General features: G+C 36.7%; 1 protein-coding gene across 2 annotated transcripts in view; it reads right to left on the bottom strand.

Annotated features, from left to right (window-relative positions):
• The window catches only part of Zdhhc15 (zDHHC palmitoyltransferase 15), a 110,458-nt gene that overhangs the window by 42,584 nt on the left and 48,288 nt on the right, over window positions 1-19,586 (bottom strand). For both annotated transcript variants that reach the window (XM_048417934.3, XM_087903203.1), the window contains 2 exons: window positions 13,519-13,613; window positions 5,958-6,078 (listed from right to left, as the gene is read on the bottom strand). In XM_048417934.3, coding sequence (XP_048273891.1) covers window positions 5,958-6,078; window positions 13,519-13,613 — 216 coding nt within the window. The remainder of the gene's footprint in view (window positions 1-5,957; window positions 6,079-13,518; window positions 13,614-19,586) is intronic.

Genomic DNA, 19,586 nt, shown 5'->3' with positions numbered 1-19,586 from the left:
GGGTGGCTGGGATAAACAAGTGGCCTCCCTGCAACATTAAAACACTAAGTATACAGAAGAAAGAATTTCAAAAGCTATAAGAGAAAAGACGTGTAACATGTAAAGGAAACCCATGAGAACAATAGCTGATTTCTCCATGGAAACTTTGAAAGCCTTTTGGCCTGGGGCAATGCATTCTAAGTTCTAAAGGAGCATGGCTATCAACCTAGACTGTTGTAACTAAAAAAATTATCTTTCATATTTGAAGGGAAAAAAGCAAAACTTCACAAGACACAAAGAGCTGTAAAACTTTTTCTAACCAGCAGACCAACCCTAAATACAGAGAGCAGTACTTCAGCTGAAGAGTAAACATAGCCAAGAGACTGTAGAAAGAAAACAAATGAAGCTGTAATTACTGAAACATGAAGGACCACTGAGAACACAAATAGCAACAAGACAGAAAAACACAATGGCTGTAATCAACACACATCTTTCAATAAAATCTTTAAATATCAATGCCCTCAATTTTCTCATCAAAAGATACATGCTGGCTGAATGGATCAAGGACCAAAATCTTTCTTTTGTTTTTAAGAAACTCATGGTAGCTTTAAAGATAGGTACCAATGTAGAGGGAAAGGATGGACAAAAGTACTTCAATCAAATAGGACCAGGAAGCAAGCACACATTGCATCCTAATATCTAACAAAATAGACTTCCAACTAAAACTAATCAGAAGTTATAAAAAGGAATCTCATTTTAATCAAAGGAACAATTAAACAAGCTATTACTATCTTAAGTACATATTCAACAGATTCTACTACACCTAATTTCATTAAAAAATACTACTGAAATTAAAGGCACAGACTAACATCAGTTCATTAATCGTAGGTGATTTCAATGCTCTATTTTTTCCAGTACACATGTCATCTGGACAAAAAATAAGCAGAGAAACATCAGAATTAGTTGGCCTCATACATAAAATGAACTTAACAGACATCCACGCAAGCACCAGAGGATATATAGTCTACTCAGCAGCCCATGGAAACCCCTCTATAACAGACCACATCACAAACCACAAAACAAATCTTAACAAGTTCAGAAAGACTGAAAAAAACTTCATGTATATCTTACCATAATACAATAAAACTTAAAATTGACAGCAAATTCAAGTAAATACACAAACTCATGGATATTAAACAACTCATTGCTGAATGAGTGGGTCAATCGAGAAATAAAAGAAATTTCTTGGAACTAAATGAAAGTGAAAACACAACACAAAAACATCTGAGACATTTCAAAAGTAACTGTAAAATGGAAATTTATAGCTTTAAGTGTCTACATTGAAAGATCTTCATAAAAATAAACCCCAATTTAAAAAATAAGAAAAAGCAGAAGTAAATTACTTACTGATATAACTCACAAATTTGGAAAAACAAGAACAAATCAAACCCAAACCCAGTCTATGGATAAATAATAAAAATCACAGCAGAAACTAATAAAAGCAAAATATTTAGAAAGAATCAATGAATCTAAGAGCTGACTCTTTGAGAACATAAAAAAGATTGACAGATCCTTTGTCCAACTAAACAAAAGGAAGAAATATATGAGCCAAATTAGAAACAAACAGAAAAACATAAAAGACCCAAATAAATTCAGAATATTATAAAAAATATTACTCTATTAAGTTAGAAATCTTAAAGGAATAAATCAATTTCTTGATTCATCCAAATTATCAAAATTAAATCAACAACCTATACTAAACAAGGAGATTGAAACAGTAAGCCTTCTGTCTTAAAAGAAAAAGTTCAAACACAGATGGACTCACAGGAGAATTCTACCAGACTTTCAAGATCTATAGGCAGTAATTTTTTAAATTATTCAAAAAATGGAAACAGAAGGAAACTTCTTTTAGGAAGTCAGTATTTATATATTACAAAAACTAAGCAAAGGCACCAAAAAAAAACCCTACAAGCCAAATTCCCTGATGAATGTAGTTTCAAAAATCATAAATAAAATATTTACAAATAGAATACAGACATACATCAGAGAGATTGCCCACCCTGACCAAGTTGATTTTATCCCCCAGATGAAGGTATGGTATAACATACACAAGTCAATAAATGTGATAAACCACCTAAGTGAACTTAAAAATAAAAATCAGATTATCATTTCAATGGATGTTGAAAAAGCCTTTGACAAAGTCTATCGTATCTTCATGATAAAAGTCCTAGAGAGAAGAGGACTACAGGGAACATACATCAGCATAATAAAAGATATGTATGAGAACCACAGCCAACATTATTCTAATAAGAAGGGAGATTAATACAGAAGGAGAGGGGGGTAAAATAATACTAAGGATGTCTGAAAAAGCCATAAAGAATTATATTATTATTTACCTAACATTACATATAATACATAGAAGTCTCTATATATGTGTGTATAGGGTTTAAATGAAAATTTTCCTACCTGGGCATATAATGCACCCCTTGAGCCATAGATTGTCTAATAAAAACTTCAAGGCTAAGTATAAGAAGCCCTCTTTTGAGTTGTTGTCAGTGTTGTCCAAGAGACTCTCAAAACATTATATGCTACAGATCTTGCCCTTGGTTGCTTCCCAGAGGTTTAAGGCAAGTCCCTATTGCTGAAGAAGCCATATAGGACTCAGAAGATTCAAACTGGATCTGACCTGAAATCTCTGCCTCCTGCATGAAGACCAGTTTCTGGTACCATGCAAGTTTTCAATGGAAGGAAGCAACCAAGAGTCCTAGCCTACTATAGTATCTATTAACTACAATAATGACTAGCATGGCATAAAACCTTAAGGGTGCAGTAGTGGCATGCATACTTTTGCACTAACCAGTAGCTCTCTAATTAGACTTAAGACCTACCCAACAAGAGTGAAATCATGCCTGGTACTGAGAACCTACCCACCAACCCAGGGCTTGTGACATCATGGATCAAGAAGGAAAACCTACAAACTTCCACTTTACTAAACCAGCATGTTTCCTAACTTCATCCTAAATATTTATTCTTATATCCACAGATAATGCATACTTCTCAACCTTCATCAACGAAATACCTCTGTGCAACAGATAGAGAATGTTACAGAAAAAAACACAACTGATCAAAATGCAGAGTTGTGGAGCCCAGTCCCAAGTGATACATCTGTAATACAACTCCTGGATTTAAAGTTCAAGGAACTTTACAGAAGGGGTGACAGAAAGATTGTAATAGAGAGGAAAAGGAAGTCTGCTGTGAGACTGTGTGTCTCTTCGAAAAATGTCAGGGTAGCTATGTCCACGAAATCTCATCAGCAGGACCACCTAAACAAAACCCGAACAAGGACAACATGCTAACATGGGAGGAGTAAATCACATGGGGCCTCAACCATAAACAAAGAACTACAGGCAACTAAGGAATGCTGAGAACAGTAGAAATAGTCCTCCCCGGAGAAGAGAACATCAATTGGCTAGCCACTACCAAGTGTTCTACCCTGAAATCATATACATACAAGTATCATTGTATGGAAGGAGCTGGTTGTATTTACAAATTTAGGTACACACACACATACACTGTAGTAGGAGAGAGCAGGCCCTTTGTTCATCCCGCCTGGCTAGCTTATGCCTGAAATAACCACACAGAAATTGTATTAATTAAATTACTGCTTGGCCCATAAGCTCTAGCCTCTTATTGGCTAACTCTCACATCTTGATCTAACCCATTTCTATTAATCTGTGTTCACCACGAGGTTGTGGCTTACCAGCATGAGTCTAACCAGTGTCTGTCTTGGGCAGGAGGACCATGGCATCTTGCCACTCTGCCCTTCTCCCCAGCATTCAGTTCTGTCTACTCTGCCCACCTAAGGGCTGCCCTATCAAAAGGCCAAGGCAGTTTCTTTATTCAACCAATGAAAGCAACGCAAATACAGATGGACCTCCTACACCAATACACACACACACACACACACACACACACACACACACACACACACACACGCATGCTTATACAATCAAAGAAATAGAAGTCACGTATTTGAGAGAAAGCAAGGGGCTGCATGAAAAGGGTTAGAATGGAAAAGGGAGAAATGAGGCAATGATGTAATTTAATTAAGAAAGAATTTCTGCTCTTTAAGATACCTGGCCTATCTAGATCTGTATTCCTATTACTTGGACCAATGTCTCGTGCCTATCAATCACTTTAAAAATTAGTATCATGGAAGTTTTTTATTAGCTACTTCTCTTATTTATGTGATAAAATACCTTGATAAAACAACTCGAGAGAAGATAGATTCATTACAGATTCTCACTTAAAGGGATATAGTCCAGCAAGGAAGGGAATTCATGGAGAAGGAGTGGCACATGGCTGTGGTGGTTGGTGGACCAGGGGACAGAGAAAGAGAAATTCACATTGGCTTTCTCCTCTTCTCTCTTTATTCAGCGTGGGACACCAGCTCATAGGATTGTGCCATTCACATTCAGAGCAGGTCTGTAAGAGCCCCCAGAGTCACGCCCAAGGTGCACCTTAGTACTGTGCCTTGCTCTGCACCCTCCTCTTTTTTCAAGATAGAGTCTCACAATGTAGCCTTGGCTGGCTTGGAGCTTATTCTGTAGATGGGCTAACCTCAAATCCACAGAAATTCACCTGCTTCTTCCTCCCAAGTGCTGGGATTAAAGGTGTGCACCACCATACTCTACTCTATGCTTTTCTTAATTCAATTAAGATGACAACAAAAATCAATCATCACTATTTCCAAACACCCACTGACATAGGGTTAAGAGTACAATGAACCACATGTATCAATACCTAGAGTCAACAAGTTTGATAATATGCCATTTTTCTTTATTGTGCTCCTTCCACTGGCTCTGCTACTTCAGCATTTAAGACAAATATTGAAACAATCACAGATATTTTAGTGTGCATGAATACTTTGAAAAATAATAACTACTATGACATTACCTCTCTAACAAAATTAAATCCTTAATGTTACCTGATTAAAATTTCCTCACCTGTCACATTGCCTCTTAACAGATAGCAGATGAATTAGCAAGTGGTGAAGAAATGAACCTAGTGCTTGACAGCACCCTTTCCAAAGCATGATGCAGCAGAACGGCCTTGCTTTCCAAACCTTCAAAGGTGGAGAGCCATCTCTGTAAGTACGGCTTCATTCATCCCAATGAAATTCGAGAGGAAAACTCCTCCAAGAGTATTTATTTAACCACAGAAATGGTGATTCAACTTCCTTTGTTTATTACTATAAGGATTTTCATAGCAAACTGATTCATACTAGCTAAGCATTGGAAACGACCCAAATGTGTATCAGCCACTGAGTAGATAACCAAGCTGTTATATTCATGCAATGTAATACTACTAAGCAATACAAAGAATGAAATACATAATAATATGAATGAATATCACAAATATTATGCTGACTAAAAGGGTGCATACTTGATTCCATCCACTTATAAACTATCAGAGTGATCATTGTATGTATGTGTGAAGATTGACTGGGCAGGGGTATGGCAGAACTTCTTGGAGTGATGGTAATTTCTTAGCAGCTTTGATTACAAGCATGTATAATTTCTAAAGCTTGTTGAACTGTACCCTTAAGATTTTTGCATGTTTCATATGCAAATTTTACTCACAAAAGAATACATATTTGGTGGCTATAAACTGATGTTTGCTATTTGCTTTTAAATGAATCAGAAAAAAATAATACGATCCAATGGAAAACAGAAGGAGGGTTGAATATAAAGACAGGAATGTGATAAAGCAGTATAATAAGATGTTAGTGGTAGAACCCAGGGAATTACAGCTACTTACAATTCTCCTCCCCCCAGCTCTGCTAGTTGTTCGAAAGGTTTTCTAATGAAATCTGAGTTTGAGGAGATGGGAGGAAAAGGATGCTAGCCTGCCAGCACAGATGACCTGCTCCTTCCATTCCTGCTAGCTGACTCTCCCAACTGAGGTGATGAACTGACCTCCACTCCCGGTCCTTGTGTACACTGGTAGCTTCTTGGCCATATCCACAAGCATCTGCTTCTGGACCTCAGGTCTCTCTTCATTTTCATAGCGTTCTTTGTCTGTATAGGACAAGTGGAACTGGAAGCAGAACAGGCAAGGCTTTACTTTCTCAGGTTCCCAGAAAGGATTAAAAGCAACCAAAACTACCTAAATGAAAATATTTATTAACTGTCCTTGAACTCCAAATACCAATTTGTCTTATACATTTCTTTGGCTAAGAATCTTATGAGACAGGTGGCATTCTTTTTTGAATAACAAAAAAAAAACCCAGAATGCTTAGATAGATTAAGTATCTTGTTTATTGTTGCACTCAATTAACTTATAAGTAGCAAAGCTGGTCCTGAATGCACTAATGTAATTCCAAGACTTACACGCTTTCCACTCCATTATGCCATGTATGATGGTATATACAGTTGTGTAATACATTGCTGCTGGGATCCCATCAATGAGTAGGCAGACTTTATTGAGGTCAGTTGCTTTTTCATAGGTTCATAATGCTGATGACACTTGCAGGAAAGCTGGATGAAATGGTTTGTGATATTGCCTGCATAATTATAATTTTGCAAATGGGTAGAAATTTGGATATCCTCACTAGTTGGTACAGAATTTTTTGCCAATTTAATGCTATATTTTGCTAATCTTGCCTAAGAAAGCCCAATTATTTTTTCCAAGTAATATAGATCTGAAAACTTTTCTTTAGTCTACACAAAAGGGTAGACGGAGGTGAAAAAGGAAAGGCTCTATGGTGGAAATTTCCAGTTTAAACCTTATTATCATGGACATAAAATAGGAAATCACTTTGGAAAATTAGACATTCTTGATCTAAACTTTTCACCTTGTAAAATAAAGGAAATAATACATATTTCAGAAGATTGGTGCAAAATTTCTGGGTAATAACAAGTAACTCAAAGTATCATTTAGAACTCTAATTATTAATTATTTAAATCTACTTGATATTCCAGTTATTTGAATTTTAATTCTTTTTTTAATTTTTAAAACAGTCTTATTTTACATACCAAACCCAGTTCCCTCTCCCTCCCATTCTCCCACTCTCCCTACCCTCTCCCCACCCCACCCCCATCCACTCCTCAGAGAAGGTGAGGCCTCCCATGGGGAGTGAACAAAGTCTGTCACATCACTTGTGGCAGGATGAAGGTCCTATATTGTACCTTACTGTGCTTTCACTCAGTACTTTCATGGCTACTAGTGATAATGAACATCTACTCATGACTTCATTGGGCCATTTGGGGTATTCTCTTGAAACACCTATTTGAGTATTTTGTTCACTACAATAATTAGGTACTTAGTCAGTTTCCTTTGAGAATGAGGTCTCTGGTGGGTTGGTCATGGCCCAGTGAAGGCCACACATCCCAGAGTATATGAGTAACATAAGCTATACTTGATTGGTTTAATAAAAAGAGGAAATGAGTGAGTGGGTGGGTAGGTCAGGGATGATGGCTCTGGGAGGAATATGGAAGGTAGTAAATATGATCACACTTGTATGAAATTCTTAGACAACTAACAAAAATGAAAAAAAATCAGGTTATTGTCATTTTATGCTGGATTGTGGCAATCTTTCATATATTATACATTCTACATTTTGTTAAATATTTTTCTAACTATCTGTACCTTTCTTTCAGTCCTTTTATGGTATAGTTTGAGGGACAGAAGATCTTGACAAGAGTGTGGATTTATACATCCAGTTTGGAAAACTTATGTACTATCTAAAGTTAAATACATGTCCGTACTATGACCTAGCAATTCCACCCCTAGTTACATAATCAAGATAAATAAAAGTATGTGAGTGAAACATGCATTTAAATATGCCAAAAGACATATACAAGAATGCTCAGACTAGGTGTATGCATGTACATACATACACACACACTAAATAAATGTTAAAAAGTGAATTTAAAATAGACTCATACCTAGAATGTATTTATTGCCATTCTCAATCAGAGTGAGAATTAAATGGCCTCCTGAGGATATGTGGAAAGGCATTTGAAGCTGTCACAATAAATATGGTACATTTATAAGCATTTAATTCTTAGCCCTGAGTTCTGCTGTGCACTAGGTAGATGCATCCTAATAAGAATGCCTTAAGTAAATATTGTAAATTGATAAAAAACAAGACCTGTTTATTTTGCTAAATACAATTATACTAACATGAAAATGCAAATTTTTTAGATTTTCATTTAAATTTTGATAATTGAAAGTAGTGCCTTGTGGCAGTGCTTAAATCTTTGAGATATCCTGTGACTGTGACTTTCTCATGGGACCCTGCACTACTTGAAGGGCATGAGCAGAGTTGTTTCCATTTAGATGTGATAAACACACTGTGGTCACTCAACAAATAGTTTAGAACAAGATGTCTGGCACAGATAGCATATTTCTGGCACTAACTAAGCCTTATTAAGGATTATAAAGCACTGAGCTAATAAGAGCATTCTGGATGAGACAACTAATGACAGATTGGAATGTTGTGATTATTACACAAATTAATATTGTGGCTATTAAGTAGACCCAAAGAACTCTCTTTCCCTTTTTTACAAATTGAAAATGATAAAGATGTAGTCATAAGCATTAGGCATTTGCAGTACTTGATTAAAACCTACCATTATTTCATCAAGTTTAGGTCTACAAAATTCTCAGCCACTTAGCCTTTCTACTGACCTAAAAGCTTTCATATATAACATGAAGGGGATACTTAATTTTTATTAAGCTAAAATTAATATAACATGGTATTTTATTTATAAGGTACATTTTATACTGCATAATTTTGTGGCATTTAACTTACTCATGCTGTGGTGCAAACAAAACTACCTAGTTCTAAAACATTTAATCACTCCGAGAGGAAATCCTTCACTGATTAAGCTGTCATTTTTCTATTCCTTTATCTCTAGGCAGACTACACCAGTATCTGCTGTATGGGTCTCTGTCGATGAATTTGCCCTCAAAACAGTATGGCCTTGGGTGGTTGGTGTCTTTCAATTACCATATTTCAAGGAATATCTATGTTATATCATATGTCAGAACTGCATTCCCTTTTATGGCCAATGGTGTTCTGGCTTGTGTGCATATACAGTATACATACAGACATACCAATACACAAGGCAAACATACAATACTTCCTCCATCTATTTTTCCATGGATGAATATTTGGGTCATTTCAATCTTTTGGCTATAGTTCTTACTGTTGCCATAAAGATTTGCAAATATGTATTTCCTTGAATGCTTACTTTTAATTATTTTGAGTATATACCCATGATTGGAACTTTTGGGTCACATGGTAACTCCATATTTAACCTTATGAGGAAAAATGTAGCAGATATACTGTTGTGGAATATTAGTTTAGGATGTGTTAACATTTATTTATGATGTGAATATTTGTCTAATGATGAAAAGATGTGCTGCATTCTTTTATGTTGCAATTGTTTAACTCTGTGAAGCTGTCTGAAACACCTGATTGGTCTAATAAAGAACTGAATAGCCAATAGCCAGGCAAGAGAGGGATAGGTGGGGCTGCCAGTCAGAGAGAATAAATAGAAGGAGAAATCTAAGACTGAGAGAAGAGTGAGTATCGAGAAGAGGAGAAGGAGAGGAGGACACCAGGGGTCAGTCACACAGTCACACAGCCAGCCATGGACTAAGAAGGAAATAAAGATATATAGAATAAAGAAAGATAAAAAGTCCAGAGGCAAAATATACTTAAAGGGAAACAGGATAATTTGAGTTAGAAAAGCTGGCTAGAAACAAGCCAAGCTAAGGCCTGGCATTCATAAATAAGAATAAGTCTCCATGTGTAATTTGGGAGCTGGGTGGCAGGCCCCCCAAAGAGGAAAACAACCTATCTATTCTACCATTTTATATTTCTAGTCAATTTGAAAGAATTGTGAATTCTTTGCATTCTCACAAATATATACTATCTTTCGTTCATTCATCTGTTCATTTACTTAATGGTTTCCTTCTTGGTGGTTTTGATGTCTAGATTTGTATTTCCTAAAATTAGTAGTGGTGCTCATGAACTTTACATGTCCTTAACAGAAAATTGTTATATATTATTTGGAAAGAAATAGCTAGTTAAGACCTTTCTGTATTTTACAATTGGGTTATCGTTAGTTGCTGAATTATAAGAATCTTTACATATTCTGTGCACTGGATACAAGAGATGTATGAAAATACTTTAACACTTTGGGTGGTCTTCTTACTATTTAGTTTATTTTCATTCTGCTAATTTTCTTTTCTTGTCTTTCTTTTCTTTGATGTTCAGCTTTCTACTCTTCATTAAACAGTTCTCTAAAACATCAAACTAGATTATTGAGACATTTATTCCTTTAAATGCGTTTCCAACTATAAATTTTTCTGTAAGCACTGCTTGATCACCTCCTACAATTTTTTATGCCATGTCTCATTTTCATTATCCTCAAAGTATTTTTAATTTTTCCTGTAATTTCTTATTCATTCCATAGGTTCAGAATATACTTAATGGTCAAGGTACAGAAAATAAGAGACTGCAGAATTCTCAGTTCTAAATGGAACATCAATAATGTAATAATCTATATTACATCCTCATCTCCCAAGGCTTAGGGGTCACTGAAGAAGAGGGCACAGAAAGACTGTAAGAGCCTGTGTACAAGGGGATGCACATATTAAGGCAGCAATTTCACACTCAACAGGGCCATTGCACATATGAACTCACAGCTCTTCTGGTGGCATACACAAGACTGTGAAATCTCAAGACAGACAAAATCCCAGCTTGGAGAAGGGAGTGGAGTAAGAAATCCTACCTGCAGCTGAGGAGATACTGGTAACTGATAGCTTCTGAGAGGGGGAAATCAGTTGTATTTAAGGGTGTGGCCCTTGAGAGGTTGAATACCTTCTAGTGAACGCTCAAACACTAAGTAATAGTACATGGGTAGCACAAATGGACCAGATGGCTTTTTTTTTTAAGTATGGGAGAGTATGATGACACAAAGTTGGGTGGTCAGGGGAAGCGTCCACCTGGGGTGGAAGTGAGTACACTCAAAATGCAGTATATGGAATAGTCCAAGAATTAATAAAATTAATCATTTCCCTACACTTGTGAATTTGTAACTTTGTCTTATTAATTTCTAGCCTTATCCCACTGTACTTAGAGAAAATACTTTGTATTGTTTCAATGTTTTAAATATATGAACTTCTTTGGTGGCCCAACAGATTGTCTATACTGGAAAATGTTTAATATGTAACTTGGAAGGATGTATATTCTGCTATTTGGGGGTAGATTGTTTTATATGTGTCCTCCCAGTATACTTTTCCTTTTGATCTCTGTCTACTTGTTCTATGCACTACTGAAAATGTAGAACTGATGTCCTTTTAACTATTATTACAGAACAGAATTTTCTCAGGTTTTGCTTCTATTTTTCAGGTTCATTTTAAAAATAGCTTTAACATATTGGTGAACTGACTCTTTAAATTTTTTTTGTGATGCAGGAGATCGAATTCAACAACCTGCTAGTCAAATGCTCTACCACAGACCCATATTTAGCACATTGACCCATTTATCAATATATATCGTATTTCTTTTTCTCCTCTGTTTGACTTAACTCTGTTAAAAATATCTGTGATGGATCACAGAGCCTCACAGATACACTGATTTTCTGAGCAACAACCCCAGACCCTCTCTTCCCTGCCTTTCTTCCCTGTGTAGTCTCATGTTTGAATTAGCATAGATACCCTTGCTTTCTTTTGATTAATATTTGCTTATATTTTTCTAATCATTTATTGTCAACCTATTTATGTCTTTGATACTAATGGTAACTCTATTATAGATAGAACAAATATATATTAACTAGACTGAAATCATGTATATATAATATATATGATATATATCATATACATATATATGATCTGATATCAATCTAGTCAACCTCAGGATTTTATAATATATTTTCTGGAAATGGTCTCATTATGTAGCTCTAGCCATGGAACTCTCTATGCTGGACCCAAATTCACAGACATATACCTACCTCTGCATTAGAGTGCTGGTATTAAAGGTGTGTTCCATAATATTTTAAGTGTTATTTATTGTTTAAGATAAAGTCTCACTCTTTATCCCAGGCCAGCCTCAAATTTGTGGCAATACTCCTGACTCAGCCTCTAGAATTCTGGGATTATAAGATAAGTGATCATGTCCAGAAATTTCAGTTTTTTAAATGGCTAAATTAATGCATTTATATTTTAAGCATTTTGTAGAAAAGATACTTGCCATTTTTGCCCATTATTTTCTTTCTGTATTACTATCTCTCTCTGTGCTTTAAATTTGTTCTTTTGTATTACTTTGGCCATGTAGGAGACAATATAAAATAGTATTTTTCCTGTGTTAATAGTTTTGGTAAGCTCTCTCCAATTGTTTCTTTTTACTTCCAAATCTAATTTGTTTTAAAGCAGTTACAGACAATAAATGCCTAAGGTAACCACTTTTCTGAATTATTTCATATAGTGCAAGAAAAAAAGTGGATTCAAGAGAACACAGCTAAAATAGGTTGGATTAACTATTGAATTTTTCTTAGCGTTGCCCCTTCTAGTTTCTTACTGGGTACTATTTTAAAATAATACAATTTCTTTCTTAATTTCTTTCTTTCTTTCTCTTTCTTTCTTTCTTTTTTTCTTTCTTTCTTCTTTCGAGACAGGGTTTCTATGTAGTTTTGGAGGTTGTCCTGGAACTCACTCTGTAGACCAGGCTGGCCTCAAACTCACAGAAACTCACCTTTCTCTACCTCCTGAGTGCTGGGATTAAAGGCATGAGCCACGACCGCCCGGAAAAATAACATAGTTCATAGAACTGAACTAGATGAGGTCTCAAAATCAAAGTGGCAGAGACAAATCCCAGTTTTCTTGCTAAGCCCATAATGACTCCCTCAATCAAGATATCTCTTTCCTTGCTCTCATATATGTCCTTCTTCCATGATCAACCCAGATGTAGTAGGGAGAACCTTGGATTTGCCACAGGGCAGGGGGCCTTGTCCTCTCTTAGGATTGGAGTGGGGAGGGGTGGGAGCCTGTGTGGAGGGAGTGGGAGGAGGAGAGGGAGTGGGAATTTGGATTGGTGTTTTTTTAAAGTAAATTTAAAATAACTAAAAAAGTCAAAGCAGCTTCTTGTTTTAATAAGATTTCCACTGCAGATAGTGGTATCCTAATCTTAAAAATACCCGTCTGGTGAATTCACAGACTCCTTCAATAGCCAATTCTACCCTTAATTCCTCTGAAATAATCCCTTACAACTTTTCCTTAGCTGGGCTAGGTGGTATGCCACTGTAGTCCTAGCTATTCAGGAGAGGTGAGACAGGGTCTCTGGAGGTTAGGAGTTCAAGGTCAGCTTGGACAACACAGTGGAACCTTATTTGATAAAACAAAGACAAAACAGCCTGAGTTTCTTTTAATGGGAAGGGTTTTTTTTCTGCTTTTGTCCTGTTCTTGACTTGTTGTTTTCTTTAGATTCTTTTGTTCTTAACTTTGTGAAGCAATAAATCCTCTTACCTTCTGATTTGGCTGCTGTGGGAGCGTGAAGATAGACTTCCAGTAGGTCCACGCAAAGAACACAAAAATGGCATGATAGAGTAGGAGGTAGATAACTGAAATTCAAACAAAGTTTAGACTTGTAATCCATCTTCAGAGTTCAAAAGAATAAGACTAAGCGACAAATGTCTATCTTTTTCTCCTATTATACACTCTGTGGTATTATTATGAAATGTTGATTGCTACCATTTTCCCATGCAGAGATAAGAATACATGCAAACCATCAAATTTTGTATCAGACACTTTCTGGAAATTATATCCTTTTAAAGTCGTCATGTGATTCTCTGAGTAAAGAGAGGAACTGGCCTTTGTGACAATATATGAGAAGCTATTTTAGCCAGTTGTCATTATGTCTGTCACCATGGGTGCTAAAATACTACGATGCAATTTGCACTTCATTAGAGTTTACAATATGCTTTTTCAAAAAAAATTAACTAAGCATGCACGTGCTTATGTGTATGTGTGTGTGTGCATGCTACAGCACACATGTGGCATTCAGAGTACAACTTGTGAGAGTCAGTCCTCTCCTTGTGCATATGGGTTCCAGGGACGGAATGCAGCCCATCAGCCTTGTCTGGAAGCACCTTTACACACTGAACCATCTGGCCAGCCCCAAACAGACTTTAATATATCACCTCATTTTATTTTCTCAGTAACATTGTTGAGAAAGATAATGGCAGAAGGCAGGTGATTATCTGTCAAAGATAGATAGTTCATTAATCAAGGTCACACAGTTTGCAATGTAGTCTGGCATTAAATACAGGACTACTGACACTAAGCCCAAAGTCATTTTCAGTAGTTTCATTGACTACACAGTTAGGAAGCATAAGCTGTTCCTCTAAAACACATGAACGCATGACTGCCCATCTTCTCATACTTTTCGCCTTTTATACAGCTCAGTTTTGATATTCTCCACCGAGCTGGTTATAAGACGGAAAGTCATTTCAGTGTTTCATTCCAAGCCCTTGAATGGCATGGTCTTATTTCAATCCATTAAAAAGACTCAAGAGAATGAAATAATTCAAGACCTAATTAGCAAGGTTCAACCTCTCATTCAGCTACGCTTTCAGTCCCAGTCCCTTAATACAAGACTTTTTAGATGGGAGATGGTGAAATCTCATTTTAAAATTCCAGAAACACAGAGTAAAAGACAAATGTGTACTCCACATATGCATCTCACTTCTCGCCTGCTCATGTCAATGATGTGAATTATTCTAGATTTTCTCACGTTTAAATATTTATATAAATACATGCACACAATAAACATATCATCTCTACAGCATCTAAAAATTTAACTGTCTTTTTTTGTGAAATGTTAAAGTTCATACATTTCAAACTTTCAGGTAGAGAAAATTATATAGTGAAATCTCTGTCTTTTTCAGTTACAGTCTATGTCAACAACCAATGTTATAAGCCATGACTTCAGATTTTATGTTTCTAAAATAACCCAGTGTACTTTGCCATACACAGAGAAGTAGGCTGTACACAGTGTTTTTGCAACATACTTCTTTTTTACTTTATTTGGAAATCATTTCACATTATATAACTTGGAAAGAGTGAACTTTCTCATTTCCTAAAGAAGTCTCAGTGAAGTGAGCAGCCCTAAATGGGACACTTATATCATTCACCCATTCCTGCCAAGGCTGAAGGACTATCATGCGGTGGGGTGGTGCAGAAAGATTTTAAGAGTCAAAGTTGGGGAGGACGTCTCCAAAATATTGTTTTCTGGACACAGAAAACTGTTGAATATAATAACTCACAGAGGCTGCGACTGCTTAAGACATGCACAAGATTAAGCCATCCAAAATCCCAGCATGTACTGGGAAGAAGCCCAACAGGTCCCACCACCTAGCTGAGGGGCTACTGGCAGTTGGTGGCTGCTGAAGGAGCAAAAGTCAATTTTCTTTAGGAATGTGGTCCTTGATAGACTTGTTCATGTTCCAATGGCTGACCCTACACTCATGAGCACCCAGGTAGTAAAGATTATACTCAGCTTTTTAAAAAGAGTACATGAAGGCAGAAGGAAAGATTGGAAGGTGGTATAAGAAGTTGGAATGGGAGACAGATTTTATCGAAACACATTATAAAATTCTCAAATAATAAAAAGTTGCATGAATTCTGTTGCAAAGATGTCCTATATAATCTCCTGAACCAGATTGTCTTTATTATAAATTTGAATTTTGCTTTCTCTAGATAATACAAATAGTGATTCCATTAATATTTTATATACATGCTATCAGCATATGTATAAAGAACATCTATAGAATTAACCAGATGGTAGTGATGCACACCTTTACTTGGGAAGCAGAGGCAGGTGGATCTCTGAGGTTGAGGCTAATTTGAGGTCTACAGAGTGAGTTCCAGGACAGCCAAGGATACACAGAGAAACTCTGTCTCAAAAATCAAAACAAAAAAATTGTAGAATCAATTTCCTCATTTGGAATTGTCAGGGCAAAAGGTATGCCTCTTTTTATTGTTTCTTTTATTTTTGATATTATAATATATTCACATTTCCCCCTTCCCTTTTCTCCCTCCAAACCATATACCCTTCCTTGCTTTCATTCAAATTAATGTCCTCTCTTTCATTAATTGTTGCTACATACATATATTCCTGAATATAACTGTTCAGTGTGTAGAATATCACTTGGATGCATGGTTTCAGGGCTGACCATTTGGTACTGGATAACCAACTGCTGTGCTCTTCCGTGGAGAAGACGATCTCTCCTGCTCTCAGCATTCCCTAGTTGCCTGTAGTTCTTTGTGTAGGGTTAAGGCCTTGTAAGATTTCCCCACCTCCACTTTGGCATGTCAATTGTTGTCCTTGTTCAGCTCATGCTTAGAGAGTCATGCTCACGAGACACTGTGGGTATAGCTTCTATGATTTTACTAGGAGACATAACCTCATATTTAACTCCCTGGTCTTCTGGCTCTTACAATCTTTCTGCCCCTTCTGCAAGGTTCCCTGAGCCTTAGCTACAGGAGTTGTTTTGTAGATCTATCTTCAAACTGGGCTCCACGGATAGTCAAATCTCCATTAGTAAAACTTAAAATTTTATTTACATTCTTATCACTAATAAATGAGAGTGTTTCTTTCCCCACAGTACAGCTTTCGTAAAGAATTAATGTATTTTTAAAATCTGACTTTAAAAGACTTTTTAAAGACTTTAAAATATTCTAAAAGACTTTAAAATATTCTCTTTAACATGTTATTCTTTGCCATTATGGTTTTGTTTCTATCTTAGTGAGAAGGGATGCATTCATTCGTGTTAATTCAGAATGGAATGGGAGAATGGAATCTTTGGTTTCAAAGACATCAGAATAAGATAATTTTATGTTTATATTGTCACCATGAACTTCAATGGTAATGAGATTAAACCAGTTTGGTTACATGAACAGACGAAAGTATTCTAAGGGTATTTATCATATCTTTTATTTCAAATGATTGAGATGGAAAATGTGGCACTTTAACTTGGTCCAAGTTCTATTACACATTAATACTTGGCTTAGCTACGGAATTGGAAACAGCTGCATCTCATTCCTCTATCAAAGGATTGATATGGTGTGGATTCTTTTTGATAGAAAATAAGAGATCGTGAGGCTAAATAACAAAGCCACAGTTATTCAGTAGATTGATAAAATAGGGACTATTATGTATATTTTGTAACAATTTTAGAGAATTGGAGGAGACTACAGCAGCCATCTAGTTCAGCCTTGTCAATTACATATGTAACTGAGATCTAGAGAAGGTAAGTGATTCAATCAAGGTCACCCATGGAGGGTCTGGAAGCAATGGAATCAGAATTGGGGTTTCCTCACTTCCAGTCCAGAGCTCCATACTTAGAGCAGTAAATATCAAATTAGCGGTGTGCAAGGTGGTTGAGATGGCCCAGTGGGTAAAGGCATCTATCAAGTCTAACGTCTTGAATTGTATCCTCGAGACCCAGGAGACAGAAGAAGAGAACCAACTCCTACAGGCTTTCTTCTAATATCCACATTCTCAGTATGACACATGTGTGTGAGCATGCATGTGCGTGTGTGCGCGCGCTCACACACACACACACACACACACACACACACACACACACTACGTTAAAATACTTAACAAAAATTCAGCATATATCCTTTACCAAAGACTGAACCAGTGACTGAACTATAGAGTGCAAGAATTTAGCAACCCACCATCAGGTCATTCTGAAGAACCAGGGCGACACTGCCTTTAGGTCGTCTGGTTGTCCAGTCTACCATTTCAAGGAGAAAGATTGCTTCAACATACCTGGCAGACAGTAACTTCATCTCTGCCAGTGCTTTTAAGTGACTCTTGTTGAAATACAAAGAGAACTTGTGAGTCTTATGTTTATGCATCCCTCTGTGTAGACAATGCTCCCAAGCTTTGCTCTCAAATATGTGCCGGTCTAGTTCTTTCTGCATTAAAAACATGCAACATATTTCTCTCTTGTACCCCTCTCTCTTTGGCTATTCCTTGAGACAAGTTCTCACATGTAGTTCAAGCTGGTCTGAAACTCACTACATAGCCAAGAGTGGTCTTGAACTCTTGGCAATTTTCCTGCCTCACCCTCCTAAGTGTTGGAATTACAGACACAAGTCGCCACACCCGGTAGGCCTACTTCTGTATAATTAATTTTTGTGTCTAGAATACCCATCCTTGTAAACCACAGGGACACTGAATCTTTTTAAAATATGATTGCTCCAGTGAGGTTTCAAATCACTAGAGAAATCAAATAGCTTATGAACAACCCTGAGCTGTCACTACTCACCGACATTGAAATGAAATGGGAAAACATTTTTTATTCCTTCAGAAAATAGGCACAGTGCAGCCCTTCACTTATCTGGCAGTGATTAGTTGTGGGGCATCAGAAGTTACTGGAGTTAGGGTTACAGCATGAAAACCCAAAGTCTTTCAAGTGCTGTTTTTTCTTTCCTTTCATCAGATGCAGAGGTTTGCAAGATGACCAGGCCACGGCCAAATGCCAAAAAAAAAAATTCCTTTAAGCATGCAGTTGTTCTGCATTTCATCACTGTGTTGTAATGTGAAAAGCCCATTATGGGAACAGCTTCTGAAATGAGAATGACTGCTTAAGCACTTTCCCTAAAATAATGCCTCAAAAACACCTTGATAAAAACTATGGAAGCTAAAATTGCATGCTAGAAATAGCATTAAAAAGTTGTTATTAGCAACATCTTTGGACAGTAGGCTGCCTGTTTTGTTTTGCTCTTAGGAGGTAGTGGGAAATGTGTATGTGTGTGTCAGGGGTGGAGACTTGTGCAGACATTCTTGTGTGCTTAAAAATGGATGGCATAGACTGTTGTGAGCGCGGCAATATGAGAAGCAAGGTGAGAAAGTAAAGCAGCCTCTCTCCACATTCTCAGACACACAAATGCCAAAGCTGTTACTGTGGCAATTATCTAACATACCTTTTCTTTTTTCTTCTTTAAAAGCTATTGTTAGAGACTCTTTAGTTTAAAAAGAGATTATTTTCTGTAACATCTTTCAGACCAGTTGATGACTAAAAGCATTTGTGTTGGTAGTGAGGGAAAATTGGGAGAGAGGAGTATCTTGTAATTATGCACTGTAATTCAAATAGGAACAGCAGTTGTAGATCTGGCAATTGAGCGTCCTTATTAAAATCCCCACTTTGGCTCAGGATAGAAATTCTCAGATTATGATAAGGGGGAAATTTGCCAGCTAGGCAGTTACAGCTGCGTTTGAGCAGAGCACTGAACAATGAGGTGTGGCTGCTGATGTTAAACACATTGCCTTACTTTGCTCGCACTGCCTTGTGAACTCCAACAGAGCTGGATCTTGTGTGGCAGATATTAGCAGTAGTGAGAATGAGGAAGGAGTATCAGAGGTTTTTTTGCCCAAGGTTCTGAGAACATTTGATGAAAATTGAAGAATTATTCATATGTTATTTCCATGGTTTAGCTAACCCTAACATTTGAATTTTTATCAGTTGGTTCCAGGGTTTAGCTAATTAACCCCTAGGAGTTTCTCTGATAGTGGTTTAACG

Source organism: Myodes glareolus, chromosome X (assembly GCF_982192425.1).
Source record: "Myodes glareolus chromosome X, mMyoGla1.1, whole genome shotgun sequence".
NCBI lineage: Eukaryota > Metazoa > Chordata > Mammalia > Rodentia > Cricetidae > Myodes > Myodes glareolus.
The sequence above is the reverse complement of the archived record's forward strand: the minus strand, read 5'-3'. Positions and strand labels throughout refer to the sequence as shown.